General features: G+C 36.8%; 1 protein-coding gene across 6 annotated transcripts in view; it reads left to right on the plus strand.

Moving 5' to 3' along the window:
• The window catches only part of atxn2 (ataxin 2), a 32086-nt gene that overhangs the window by 4368 nt on the left and 13665 nt on the right, over positions 1-14053 (plus strand). For 4 of the 6 annotated variants that reach the window (XM_084412910.1, XM_084412911.1, XM_084412912.1 and 1 more), the window contains exons 2-11: positions 56-89; positions 319-378; positions 535-606; positions 740-890; positions 6493-6507; positions 11062-11186; positions 11382-11473; positions 11580-11768; positions 12296-12465; positions 13296-13511. In XM_084412910.1, the coding sequence (XP_084269036.1) occupies positions 56-89; positions 319-378; positions 535-606; positions 740-890; positions 6493-6507; positions 11062-11186; positions 11382-11473; positions 11580-11768; positions 12296-12465; positions 13296-13511 (1124 nt within the window). The remainder of the gene's footprint in view (positions 1-55; positions 90-318; positions 379-534; positions 607-739; positions 891-6492; positions 6508-11061; positions 11187-11381; positions 11474-11579; positions 11769-12295; positions 12466-13295; positions 13512-14053) is intronic. The other 2 variants (XM_084412914.1, XM_084412915.1) reach the window with 1 other exon arrangement.

Raw genomic sequence — 14053 nt, forward strand, 5'->3', positions numbered from 1 at the left:
GTTGTTATCTATCTATCAAGCTTATCAATTATGTTGTTTTCTTTCTTCCCTACAGAGGACGCAACAATGCCAAAGGACCTTCCACTGCAGTGAGTTGTAACTTTTCTTTCAGTTTCTTTCACTTATTCATAGCATTGATTTTCTAAATCGACAAAAAAATGTCTAAAGCGAGCTAAAATTTGCTCCGCAAGCATTGAAAAGTCCTCAGTTGAACTCGATATCAGAACACTGAACACTGCTCAGACAATTATGTTAGAGGACCAGAACTGTAATACAATTTAAATATATGTATTGTCTATGTCTCCTTACCTCTTTAAGGTGGCATTCAGTGGAGTTTATGCAAACATGAGGATGGTTCATGTTTTGACCTCAGTTGTGGTGAGTTCAAATGCAGTTATTTGTAAAGTTATAAAAATGCTTGTTTGTGCAGCTGTTATAATTTTTTCTGTTTTTTTTTATTTTATCAGCCTCTTTACCAAAATTAAACCAATTCAGTCAAACTGAAATTTTGTTTTGTGCTTCACCACTCAACAGGGAAACAAATGTGAACTTAAGGTTAAAAATGGCCTGATCTACGAAGGAGTTTTTAAAACCTACGGCCCAGAGGTGAGGAGGAGACTTTCTATGGCTCTAAACTCAAGTGTTTAAATCACTTGTGTAGCAATTTTTTTTACTGTACTTTTATGCACATTTGGTATTTGTCTCTCTTTTTAAATTGTGTTGGTCTTTTCATCTGTAGTGTGATATTGTCCTGGATGCTGCACACAGGAAGAGTGTTGAACCTAATGTGGGCCCTCGCCGTGAGGATATTGTGGAGAGTATCATCTTCAAATCCTCAGATGTAGTGGTAGTTCATTTCAAAGATGTGGACCTCAACTATGCCAAGAAAGGTGAGAACTGTCAAATTAATGTTTGTCCCTGCTTCTTTAGTGGTTACTTTACAGGTGTAATATACTGTAGATAGATAGGTAAAAAAAAGTAAAAGGTGTTAGTAACTGCCAGTGCAATTCATCTATGAACACAAATAGCAGGAAAACTAACCAGTTTACTGACATAAAAACAAACATCTTAATTTAGACATTGCAAAGTGTGCTTTGACTTGAAAATATGTTGCCATAAGTTGCCATCAACTAGGCTATTAGAAAAGATTTTTCAAGATGTAAAGTCAAGACTCAAGATGTTATTTACTCCTAAACTAGAGCCATCCATTGTGTTTTCTGCAGGAGTGCGTGGCTACGTTTACATGCACAACTTTTGTTTCAATCCGACTGAATTCATTCTGATTGATAAATCCGAACGTAGTGTTTTCATGAACGCTAAACGTAATCGGGTTGATGTGCACGCTTATGTCACAAGCTTCAAATCAGAATCGATTTTTTGACATGCGCACACTGTGCGAATATACAGCGTTTCCTGCTGTTTGCGCATAATAACCATTCACCTACATTGGTTCTTTATTTGTTTTAAACTGCAGGCTTAATATTTATCCATTTCTGGTCATAATTGGATACAATGAGCATATGAACCGTTGTGCTGTGCTGCTTATATTTATAACGATTTAAAAAAAGAGCCTTAGGTAACAAAATATAAAATAAAAAAGTATGGCAGACATTTAGGCCAAAGTGGCGAAGATAAAAATCTTTGTCATTATTTTCTTTGTTATTAAGAATTAAGAACAAAGATACACATTACATATACACAACTTAATATACAAATGAAATAAACAGTGCTTTATTTTTTCAGCTACAGTAGGTGTATTTAGCATTGAAGAAAGTAATTAAATGAACAAATATGAAAATAAAACACAACATAGACTTCACTGTATAAATTATACATTGATTCTTATTAAATCTACTATTAAAGTTCTCAGTCAAGAGCAGTGAGTGATTTCTTCTTTGTGTTTTGTTGTTTTATTAAAGGTACACTGTGTAGTATTTTATTAGCTAAAATCAATGTCTTTATTCATAAATATGTCCTCATTGGTGTAAAATTATCTGACTTATCCTCGTAAGTGAAGAATTTCTTATCTTTATTTACATTGAACGGGTAAGTCCAAGGAGGCTTCCATGTCGTTCCGCCAAAAACTATAATAGCAGAGAGGGACAAAAAGCACTAGCCTACCTCAACGCGTTTTCGTTCAGTGCCAGCGTCACGTGACTGAAACCAGCTGAACGGACAAGGAGATCAGTGAGAGGCGCTTGTCACTGCCCTGGCAAATTTGAAAGGCTGCACTGCACGGTACTTCATAATGCAGGATCATACTTATGCCGAGCCACCGGAGAAGGAATCCTCGTCGCCAAAAAAGCGAAATAACGAACCTCATCACCTGAAAGAAAACTCGATGAAGTGCTATTGGAAGACATGTTGTCATAGCTTCTTGGTATATAATGGCTACCGTAGTTGCAACATGCATTTGAAAGAGCGAGGTGCTAGAGAGCACTATTCGTTTGAATGCAAAATACAATTTCACCGCTAGATGGGTACCGCTAGATTCCTACACAGTGTACCTTTAACATTAATGGGATAGTTCTCCCCAAAATTTAAATGGTCATCATTTACTCTCTCAAGTTGTTTTAAACCAGAATAACTTTCTTTCTTCTGTTGAAAATAAAAGTTATTTGGAAGAATGTGGGTAACCAAACAGTTGATGTTACCCCAGTTTCCTACTATGGAAGTCAATGGGGACCAGCAACTGTTTGGTTAGCCACATTCTTCAAAATATCTTCTTTTGTGTTCAGCACAAGAAAGGAAATAATGCAGGTTTGAAACAACATTAGAGTGAGTAAATAGTGACAGAATTTTTATTTTGGGGTCAACTATCCCTGTAAGGACAAGCGGCAACATGTTTCCTATTAGGCTACTGTCTCTTTAAGACCAGCACGCGATGAGTCTAATATACTGCAGATTTTGACAAGCAGATTTTCTCTAAATTTTCTCTGTTTGCTTTCACTTTAGACATAACCAACTTTATGTAAACCTTGTGTGTATTTGACAGTATTAGCGCAATAAGACTCGAAAGATAACTTAGTCCAGTAACCAGGCTCTGTTAGCCAGGCTTTTAGTGCGTGTGTTACGCGTACTCACTCAGAAAAGCGCATGTTAGAACAGCTAATCAGCATGCGAATGAAATGTTTAACTGACAAGGCTTCAAAGCACATGCAAATAATGAACTTTTGTGAACTGCAGTGTCCCGTTCCTCTGCGTTAACATTTGATGTGAATATACGTCTCGTTGTTCAGTATGTTGAGACGAAGGCGCCAGAACTGCAACTGATTGAATGCACGATACTACGATATTTCTTCAAAAGCAGATCGTGGAGACATTTTAACCGTCCACGATCAAAAATCGTGATATCGCACACTCATACATGCGCAGTCCTTTCAGTTTCAGTTTTCAATCCGATCAAGTGTTTAGTTCTCTCGATCGGATTAGAAAAGGAATAAACCACCACTTTCAGAAATCGAAATTTCATTCGGATCGAGCTCAATCCGATCGATTAAGGTGTTCACATAAAGGCTTTCCAGTCCGATTGAGCCGTCAATCCGATAACTAACGGATTATTTGGTTGCATGTAAACGTAGCCAGTAGCTGCGTTTACATGGACACTTATAATCGGATTGACGGCTCATTCGGACTAAAAAACCTTAACGTAAACACCTGTAATCCGATCGAGAGAACATGTAAACACTTGATCGGATTGAAAACCGAAACTGAAAGGACTGCGCATGTGCAATGACGTTAAATAGCGTAATGACGTATGATGCGCGGACAAGCTGTTCTTCCTGTTGAATAAAGTGTCATATAAAGAAGTGTCCCGTCATTCTAAAATTCTCATTTCACTCAGCGTCTGTGAAGTGAAGCAGGACAACGTCCCACCAGTCCTTGTTTTGGATTCTCGTCCACAGACGAGGTTTTGGCCGCGGGGAGGGGCATTTTTACTGCGTGATAAATATAAGCAGCACGGCAAAACGGTTAATAATGCTCATTGTCTCCAAATCATGACCAGAGACGGATTCATTTTACATCTGCTGTTTAAAACAAATAAAGAACCAATAGAGGAGAATAGTTATGCGCGAACAGTGGGAAACTCTGTATATTTGTGCAGTGTGCGCATGTCAAAAAATCTGTTCCGATTTGAAACTTGTGACATATAAACGCGCACATCAACCCGGTGACTTTATTTATCGTTCATGTAAACACCGTGTTCGGATTCATCAAAAGTATTGATTTCATTCCGACTGAACCAAAAGGTGTCCTCGTAAACGTAGCTAGTGATACATATATCATGGGCTGCTGTATATTCATTAAATAGAGGTCTGATATGATTAGATTGTGCTCAGAAATTAAAAAGCAAATATTTTACTTGCACCATGAATTTTATTAGCCAAGTTCTCATGGTTGACAAAATTCAGTTCAGTTCTAGTTTAGTGGCATCGTTATGTTTTACATATTTATTTAGTTAAACATAATCTATCATGAGCATTATGAATATTCAGACAGATTGCCTCATGATTGGCTGCTTGTATTTTTTATTTTATTTTTAGACACTTCAGGTTAGGTTAGTTAGTTAGACTGTCACTGATGAGAGGGTGTAGTGTTGTTATTTGTGTGTTTTAAAGCATGAGCCAATTCAGTCTAATATCCAATGAAACGGCTTATAGGGGTGCAACGGTTCGGGTTGTATCACGGTTTTAGGGTCGCGGTTTCGGTACCGTTCTGTATGTGCTATGTTCGGGGTAAAAAGGACGACTGCCAAATAACAATAAAGAAAATAAGAACAAATAATCTAACTACAAGCAACATCACAAATAAATGCAATACAGCAAAGATACGAATAAAATAAACAGTGCTTTTCAGGTTTTTCATGTAGCTCTCACATTAGTTTTCAGGTACAGAAATTGTAAAATAACATTGTATATATGACTGTATAAATTAAAGATTAATCCTTATTAAAGTTACTAAAGCTATTGAGTTAAGAGCAGTGAGTGATTTCCTTGCCTTTTGTTGTTTTATTAACATTAAAAACACAGACAGTAGGAATATTCTGTATCTGCGTCTGTATCACTTTAATTTATAATGGATCCAGTACACACTGATAATGATGCATATGCCATTATCTGTGATGACGGCATAAATGACTGGTCATATTCGAGCATACGGCACTCGCATTGAACAAAGAGTGACTGTTTTGTCCATGTATTTTATTTTATTACATTTTTATCATAGCTGTTGTAATGTATTGGGAACCCAGAATGTGTATCAATCGACAGACTGTTTTACACGTTGTTATTTTCAATAAACCATATTATAGATGCGTCATCAGATTTAAGATGAATCGCGGTTCAAGTGCGTGCCGAACCGTGGGTAGAGAACGGTACGGTTAGATTATTTTTTTTTTTTTTTTACCAAGAACTGTTACACCCCTAGTTTACCTATGCCTGTATTTGCAATTCAGTTTTTTTCCCCAGATCTGATTTTGTTACACATGTGTAAACAAACATATTGAATCAGATATTAGATACTCGCATTGGACTTTTTTGGTTCTAAATCTGATACATATTCATTATTTTGTCATCATATCCATTTCTCCTTATTTCTCAATTTTATGTGATTAATATCTAAAGTGAATATTGTTATATTTGTAAATGTCCAAACAAAGTAATTCTGCAGTGAAAAGATGTCTAGCCATCAGACACATTATTACATTGAGGAGTTTTTTTTATTTATTTAAACGTTAGAAAATGAACATAAATCAGTACACAAATAAATGAATTCCCCATAAATCTCTCATTGACTCATATAAGTTTTGTGATATACTTTAAGCTGGTTTTGAATGTACATAATTGTACATCATGTAAAAAAACATGAATGAGTATTATTTCAGGAAATGACTGTGCAGAATGATTAAGACCATCTTAGCTCATTCATAATGACCATAATATACAGGGATATACCAGAACAATCAACTTAATCTGTGATGTGGTCAGTGTTACACAATCAGATCTGTGAGCCTTGCAGTGTAAATGCAGACCACCAGAAACATCATAATGGACAGTGCTTGCAGTAGACCTGCCATTTATCTTTTGCTTACAGAGTTCGAAATGTGTTGTTATGAGATGGGATGACATTTTGATGGATCAAAGACACAGCAAACCACTCGTTATAAAATATTTATAATGCTGCTGCTACATACTGCTTTCAGCAATACAAAACACACTTATGAAATTATCATTTCAGACATACTTGACATATTGGATATAGAACAACCTCATAAGGCATGAAATCAATTGTTTTTATCCTTTTGGATACAGCATTTGCAGTTTGCATTGAAGTGTGTATATTTAATGTCTCCACTGCTCCTTTCAGTCAATCCAATCCCTTTCAGAGTGTCTCTTTCACTGTAGCTGCTGAAATGTATTAGTTGAATCTCTTCAATGACTTTCACAAACTGACCCCTTCTTTATTCTGTCTTTTTCTCTTAAATGGGCGTAGTCTCATCAGATGCAGGTAATACAACTCATCCATTTCTTTTACCAGTGTATTTTTATGCAAAAAAATGTATGCTTTTTTCAGTTGCTTGTGGCATTCTTTGAGTAGGTGAATAGTGCAAGACTTGCTGGCATTTTGACACAGAAATGCTTTTATTTGTTATTATAATCTTGCTTGATCAGGGATCATGCTGTGTCAAACTAGAAATTAGTTTACTAATTAATAACACCCCTATTTTAAGTACCTAAAAGGCACATTTAACAGATCAATTAGAGGTAGCTTTTACAGAAGGTTTGTGTTCTACAATACTTCACCTCAGTAAGCATTAGGAAAATTGTGCAGTGTTGTAATAACTTAAGCTACTAGATTTCGATTTTGAATCGCGTGAAGATAAAATATCATTCATCATACCAAAAGCCAAACAAGCAACAGACAAGTGCTGAACCCCCTCAAAGCTGGCTGCAAGTAGCTACTGTAACATTTTGACTGTCATTGCATCATGAACCTGATGATGTCATATTAGAGGCCTGTTTCATTTCATGAGCACCACAGTATTGCTTTATCTAAATAAATCTTGGTGTGAGATCATAATTCTTCAATTAGTTTTGATCCAGCATGCTTTTTCTCCTCTTCCTTTATAAAAACTAATTTGTTGAAATCAACATTAACGAAGTTAAATTCAATGCAAGGCCAGTTTAACAGCTATAAACAAAAGCAAATCATGCTGGCATGAAAACTACTTTATCAATTATTTGAAACTACAGATTGAAATGGGTCTGTGTATGTTTTAATCATTTTGTTTCCTATCTGGAATGGAATAGTGAGAAATGAAAAGACTGCTTGTCAATTAGTTTTGTTGTTGTTGTTTACTTTAACAAACGGAAAATTAGATTTAAAATCAATTTCTCATTTTTCTTTTGGTTTACAAATCGGCTTTGAAATTTTATTCGCATATGTGGGTAGGCTGAAAGCCCCTTAAATCTGATTGGTCAAACCGGGTTGTCTTCAGTATGGCCTTAATTCTGTCAGTTGAAATAAGTCTCACTGTCAAATGCCATTTTAATAAACATTTTTCACCACACGAACCACCACTCGTTGACATTTGAAACAGATATAAGTTGCTGGGCATATAATAAAGGACAGCTTTGCCTCTAATTTACGACACTTGAATAGTCGCAAGCAATACAGTATGCTGACACAGAGTTTGGTGTAGTATTTTTTTTTATTTCTATATTTAAAAGCAACATAAATCATACAGCTTGTAAATCATACTAAGTGATGTTTTCTGTTGTTGTTGTAGGGTAAGGGGATAGAATATACAGTTTGTACAGTAAAAAAATCATGTGACACAACTGAATAAATAATTGTGAAAAATTGAAATAAAGTTAAAAAGTATGATTGTAAGCATTGTGTTTACATGAAAAGAATGAGATGGAAAAAATAATTGAATCTGTGAACATGTAGGCTTACTTAATACCCGACAAACTTAGCATGGTTGGAGAGTAACTGTATTATAGGCCTTAAATCGATACACAAATATGAATTATGAATAGGAACTGTACTGTTAAAGTTGAATACATTGGCTAGAAGGCTAGAATACCTTGTAAATGGTTGGTTATAAAAAAAAAACTTTAAGAATTGATTTAGGATTAAAAATACAATCCAAAAAAATAGCAATATATGAATTGTGATCTGAGGAGAGTTTCTGCAGTGGTTCAAATCAAAATCAGTGTTAAACAAATAATCCAAAATTAATTCAATCATATTGCTTTGTGTCATTTAACCAAATGCATTAACCTACAAATTATATTGAACAGATTCGATCATATGTGGAATATAATTTAAAACCAACCCTCTTAACACTGTAAATTAAGAAAACAGGACTTTTTAAAGTTATTATTGTTACATGCTTAATTGGTTAATGTTCATCTGAGGCTTGTTAATTTATTTCAAGGTATTGTTTATTCCCACTGCTTTATGCATTTAATGTTTGTCCAGCAAAGCCCTGGTTAGTATTTTCTAACTACTAAAGTACTTTCAGTAACACTTTAGTTTAGGGTCCAATTCTCACTATTAACTCGTTGCTTATTAGCATGCATATGACTAGGATATTGACTTTATTAGTTCTTATAAAGCAGACATTAATGCCTTATTCTGTATGATTATATCCTACATTCCTTAATCCTACCCAATACCTAAACTTAACAACTACCTTACTAACTATTAATAAGTAGTAATTAGGAGTTTGAGACAAAAGTCGTAATTAATAGTTAGTTAATAGTGAGAATTGGACCCTAAACTAAAGTATGACCATACTTTCTTACTCTCTTTTTTTTTTTCATGAGCTCTATATTTAAAGATGTACTAGGTATTGACAAATTACATTAAATGATTGTGAAGGGCCTATGTCATGGGTGTCCTGCTCCTGGAGGGTCAATATCCTGCAAAGTTTTGCTCCAACCCTATAAACACACCTGAACCAGCTTAGCAAGGTCTTCAGGATTACTAGAAATATCCAGGCTACACTCTCTGAAGAAAATGGTACAAAAGCTGTCACTGGGATGCAACCCTTTAAAAATCTTCTAATATGTATAATTTAGGTACTTACAGTATATGTACACTTTCGGTACCAATATGTATCTTTAAGGTACTATTTAGGCACAAAGGTGTACCTTTTGAAAGAGTACCCACCCCAGTGACAGCTTTTGTACCTTTTTTCTGAGAATGCATTGTGTTGGAATATAGGCTGGAGCTGAACAGCCGGACATTGGCCCTCCAGAAGTAGGATTGGACACTTCTGGCTTATGTTAATGTTGTTAAATCTATAAATGAATCTGCACAGCTTGATGTCTGCAGGCAGATGTGTAGGTCAGTCAATACAATAGAAAATGTAATATGCAAAACGTTATTTTATCTTTACAACAATGCATGCAACCAAAACTGAACTTGATTTGAGAACTATAATGTTATAACTCCAAAACACATCCACAATGGAGAACAAATACAAACATGCACATATAACACTCAACACCATGTTCAGGTTTGACTGTAATATTTTGACAATTGCAAAAAAAAATATACTTTATATAATAGTCTAAACACAAATCTAAATGAAAATTTGTGAAAAGATGTATGCCTATGAAGAAATTGAGGCCAAATCTTATTTTTCTCTTTCTTAAACTAAACAAGAAAAAAAAATAGACGGGCCGTCTTTTCATTTCTCGTTATTCCATTCCAAATAGGAAATGAAATGCTAAAAATGTACACGGACCGAAATGCATGGTGTGATGCCACAGTTTGTTTAATAAACCCACACATGTTGATTCTTTCCTAATTCTTTTGTGTTACTGTGTTTCCTCTTGAGCTCTCTGTGACCCTTAACCTCTGACTTACTCAAGTGAAGGTCATGTTCTCAGGCATCTCACTTTCTAATTAGCGTTCCTGTTGAATTAATCAAGTTTATTATATAGTTTGAAGGTGCGGTCACATTTGCTTTCTGTTGGTCAATGCGTCTAATCCTCATAACCAACTTGAACCCACATGAAAATTCTTCGCCCTCGTGCAAAATTTCCTGTTGTTTGAATTCCTTGAAATGACTGTATTTTGACTGTGAAACTCTGCACACGACGGGGAATGTGACTGCACCTTTAGTTTAAGCGTTAGGATTTAATAAACTATTAGCAATGATGGAAATATAAACAGGAAACTTCGTTTCCTGTCTGCTTTGGTTATTGGTACAAGATCTTAATTCTTCAATAATAAATTGAACATGATGTCTGAAGAATAAATACAGCTCCATCTTTTTTCTGATAACATGGCCTTTAAAATCTTTTTGTAATTTGGTGAGCTCAGATACAATATAGTTGTATTATTTTTATATATGAGATCCTCGCCCTTGCACATTTGTGTCCATCTATGCCGGGTTCAAACTACACAATATTGTCTATTATGATAATCACTGTGTCAGATTATGTGATGTTGACTCCTAAATTCTTGTGTACAAGAAATGTGTGTGATGTCATCAAGAAGGCGGAACTATCGACTGACTTCCGGAAACAAGAGCGTAAACAAACAATGTCTACTGAAGCGTCGTGCTGGGATCATAAAGGCAGGAGTATTGTTGTCGTAGCTCCACAAACTTCGTTTCGGCATGTTTGAAAGCTGTGTTCGGAAGAGCCTTTGTGCTCCTATTGGTCAATGGCACAGATGTGACGGAACCTGTCGTGGAAGGCCAAAAAAAAAAAAATGCTAGTCTTTCTGTCGGGACGTTGTGAAGCGTCAGTTGTCGTCCACGGTGTTACACTTAGTTTACGGTATAAAACGATTGATTCTTGCGTCCCGACACCCATTGTCGTTTACGAATCACCACAACACGCCACGTCAAATGGATTGTGGCAAAATCTGGCTAATGTCGTGTAGTCTGAACCCGGCATTTGAAATCATCACTTGTTTTCCACTTCATTGTCACCCATATCTCACATTTTATGTCTCTTTCATAATCATTTGTGTGCTTTTGCATCACCATGATACACGTTATTTGAATCCTGTTGCTTATTTTGTGTGTTGGTGAAGATAACTTCACTGACAGTGCGGTAAGTGCCCGTCTGAATGGAGAGCACAAAGAGAAGGATCTGGAACCCTGGGATGGAGGGGAGCAGCACATCTCGGGCAGCATGGAATCTCTTGACACTGATCTGGTGAGATGTCAAACAAATCAGGCTTGACAATGTAATAAATTGCAGTTGGATCATTGTAGAAGTATCATAAGCAGTAACGTTTAGATGTTTAAAACAATATGCCACTTGAGGTCACACTTAACTGTGATTTTTCTGCGGTTAAGAGAGGTATGGTGCGAAGCTGTAATCACATTTTTGAAACTGTCTCCCTCTCAGTCAAATGGTTGGGATCCTGATGAGATGTTTAAATACAATGAGGAGACATACGGTGTGAAGTCCACCTATGACAGCAGCCTGTCATCATACACGTAAGTCATCTCATCTGTGTTTTAAATTACCTCTGATGAATATCTTGTTTTGTTTAAATACTGGATATGTGCTGTCTCTCAGTCTGTTTTTTCCTTTTGTTTCCAGGGTTCCCTTGGAGCGAGACAACTCTGAGGAGTTCCTCAAGCGCGAGGCTCGTGCGTCTCAGCTGGCGGAGGAGATCGAAGCCAGTGCCACCTACAAGGCCCGGGTGGCCTTGGAGAATGACGACCGCTCAGAGGAAGAGAAATATACTGCTGTGGTTCGTGGAGAGAGGGAGCTTCACAGCCTCAATAGGTGAAGCTTGAACTAGTTACTGCTGCTGTATGTATGTTTAGATCAGGAGATGTTTGTGCTCCAGTGTATTTCTTTCGATGAACAAATAAAAAGGAGATTCATAATAGTGGGGTTTTTTTCATGCTTGTCTTACTCTAAATTATACTAAGAGCAAGAAAAAGCTATTTCATAAGTGTATAAAGGCATATTTTATTCTACTCCTATTACTATGAATAACTATGAATGAAAAAAAGTGCAATGCAAAATATGGCAGAATAAGTCCTGCCTTATAATTAAATGAACCAACCGTCCACTCGAACAGGAATTTTGCATTTGGACTAAATATTTCACAACACGCAAATTTCACATTAAGTGAATGGATAGTGGACCTTTTTACCTACGAAATGATGCTGAAATTCCACTAATGTGACCACACCATTACAACTACTACAACAATGTTATTAGTTGGCACTACATTAAGTATTGCTCATTTTTTTATTGTATTTTTAAATTCAGAGTTTTCTTCTTTATTTTGTTTACTTAAACAGAGAGAACAAATACATTCCCCCCCCTGTTCAGAGGAACCGAGAACCAGGGATGTCATGGGTAGCTGGTCGTCAAAATTCACCCAGACTGGTTCAGTGTAGCCCTGGGCCACCCACTCCCAGATCTGGATCTCACGACTACAACACAATGGATCAGCGTGTGGTCAATGGAGGTACAAGATGATTTGTGATGATTTGTGTTGGGTATCCATGTCGTCTAAAATAGCTAGTAACTAGTGGAATGATGCCTCAAACGATCAAATTTGGTAATGTTTATTTTAAAAAAATGTTTATTGGTTATGTAGCTTTGAATCCATAAATTATAATTAGTGGAGTTAGCGCAGCAAGCACTGTGCTTCTATTCTCTGGCTGGATCTTTGATAGACGTCTCAAAAGTTTCCCCTGGTGTCACTTTCAACGGGATCATTCCTTATTAGTCCATTAAAACAGTACTCAAAATTTCCACTTAAAATACTAGAAATTATAATGAGCAAAAAAATAAAACATCCCCTTGGCTTTCAATGGTATCTATTAATCCATTGTTCTCTCCTCAACTAACAGTCGATCTTTCAAATCATCTCTCTGGCTTTTAGTCCTTTCATGATAAAAGGATTCGGGCAAGAGAGTACTTTAGGCCAAGACTGCTGCTGTTCCAAGAGAATCTGATTGATCTTTCCAATGTTCTTTCTTTGAAGTCCCGTTGCCTTATTGTTTTCAGTTTCACTGCCTCAGAATTAACCAAAGATATCTCAAAATGTGATTTGTTACATTTCGTCCTTGTTCTTTGGTGTCTTGTCATTCTTGCTCAATACTTTTCCATCTCCTCTCTCTACCTTTCCTCCTGGCTAGTTTCGGTCATCATATCTAAAATTCTCAATCTGTAAGGCCTTCAGACTTTTCTATTTTCCTATTCAATTTACATGGTCATTTGTTTTCCCTCCCCCTCTCTCTGTCAAATGTAGTTTTTCTTTCCTCTCATTTCGGCTCATTTCATCTCTGTCAGGTGCACACCCTTGGCCCTCACGCTGCCCATCTCCCTCCTCTCGCCCTCCATCCCGTTACCAGTCAGGCCCCACCAACTCTCTCCCGCCCCGGGCGGCCACTCCCACCCGGCCTCCCTCCAGACCCCCATCCAGGCCCTCTCGGCCCCTGTCTCACCCCTCTGCTCATGGCTCTTCAGGGCCCCTGTCCACCATGCCCAAACGCCTGTCCTCAGAAGGTACCAGAAATTCCAGACTGAGCAGCCATTTTGTTGTGGCACCACTGCTCAGGTTCACGTTTTGCAATCAGAATGCCTGAATTACGGCTGTCACTAACAGCTGTGGGACTTTCCTGGTGTTTAATAAAACGACTCACTTCTTCTCTTGTTCCATTTTCTATTGCTATCCCTCTTTCTATGCATGATTGAAGTGAATTTGGGACATGTTTCACCCACTCATTTTCTGCGGTGCAAGGATTGGCATTGTATTTTGGCCATGGGGACACCACTAACAATGCCCAAGTGTTTCTTTCCATGTCTGACATTGGCTCGACATTGTATTCTCATACATCAAATGAGAAACTGTCACAGCCTCTTCAGTTCAAATGTATATCAGGTAGATTGAGTAGAATTAACTTTTCATGAGGACAGAGCCTTACACATGACATGCAGAAAAAGAAAAAAAGATATTGTGGCCACAAATTAAGAATTCATTCCCACAACTTATGAATTCGTTCCCACAATGTATTAATTTGTTCCCTTGTTTTAGTTAAAACATGCCC

The sequence above is a fragment of the Rutilus rutilus genome, assembly GCF_951802725.1.
Source record: "Rutilus rutilus genome assembly, chromosome: 7".
Classification (NCBI taxonomy): Eukaryota; Metazoa; Chordata; class Actinopteri; order Cypriniformes; family Leuciscidae; genus Rutilus; species Rutilus rutilus.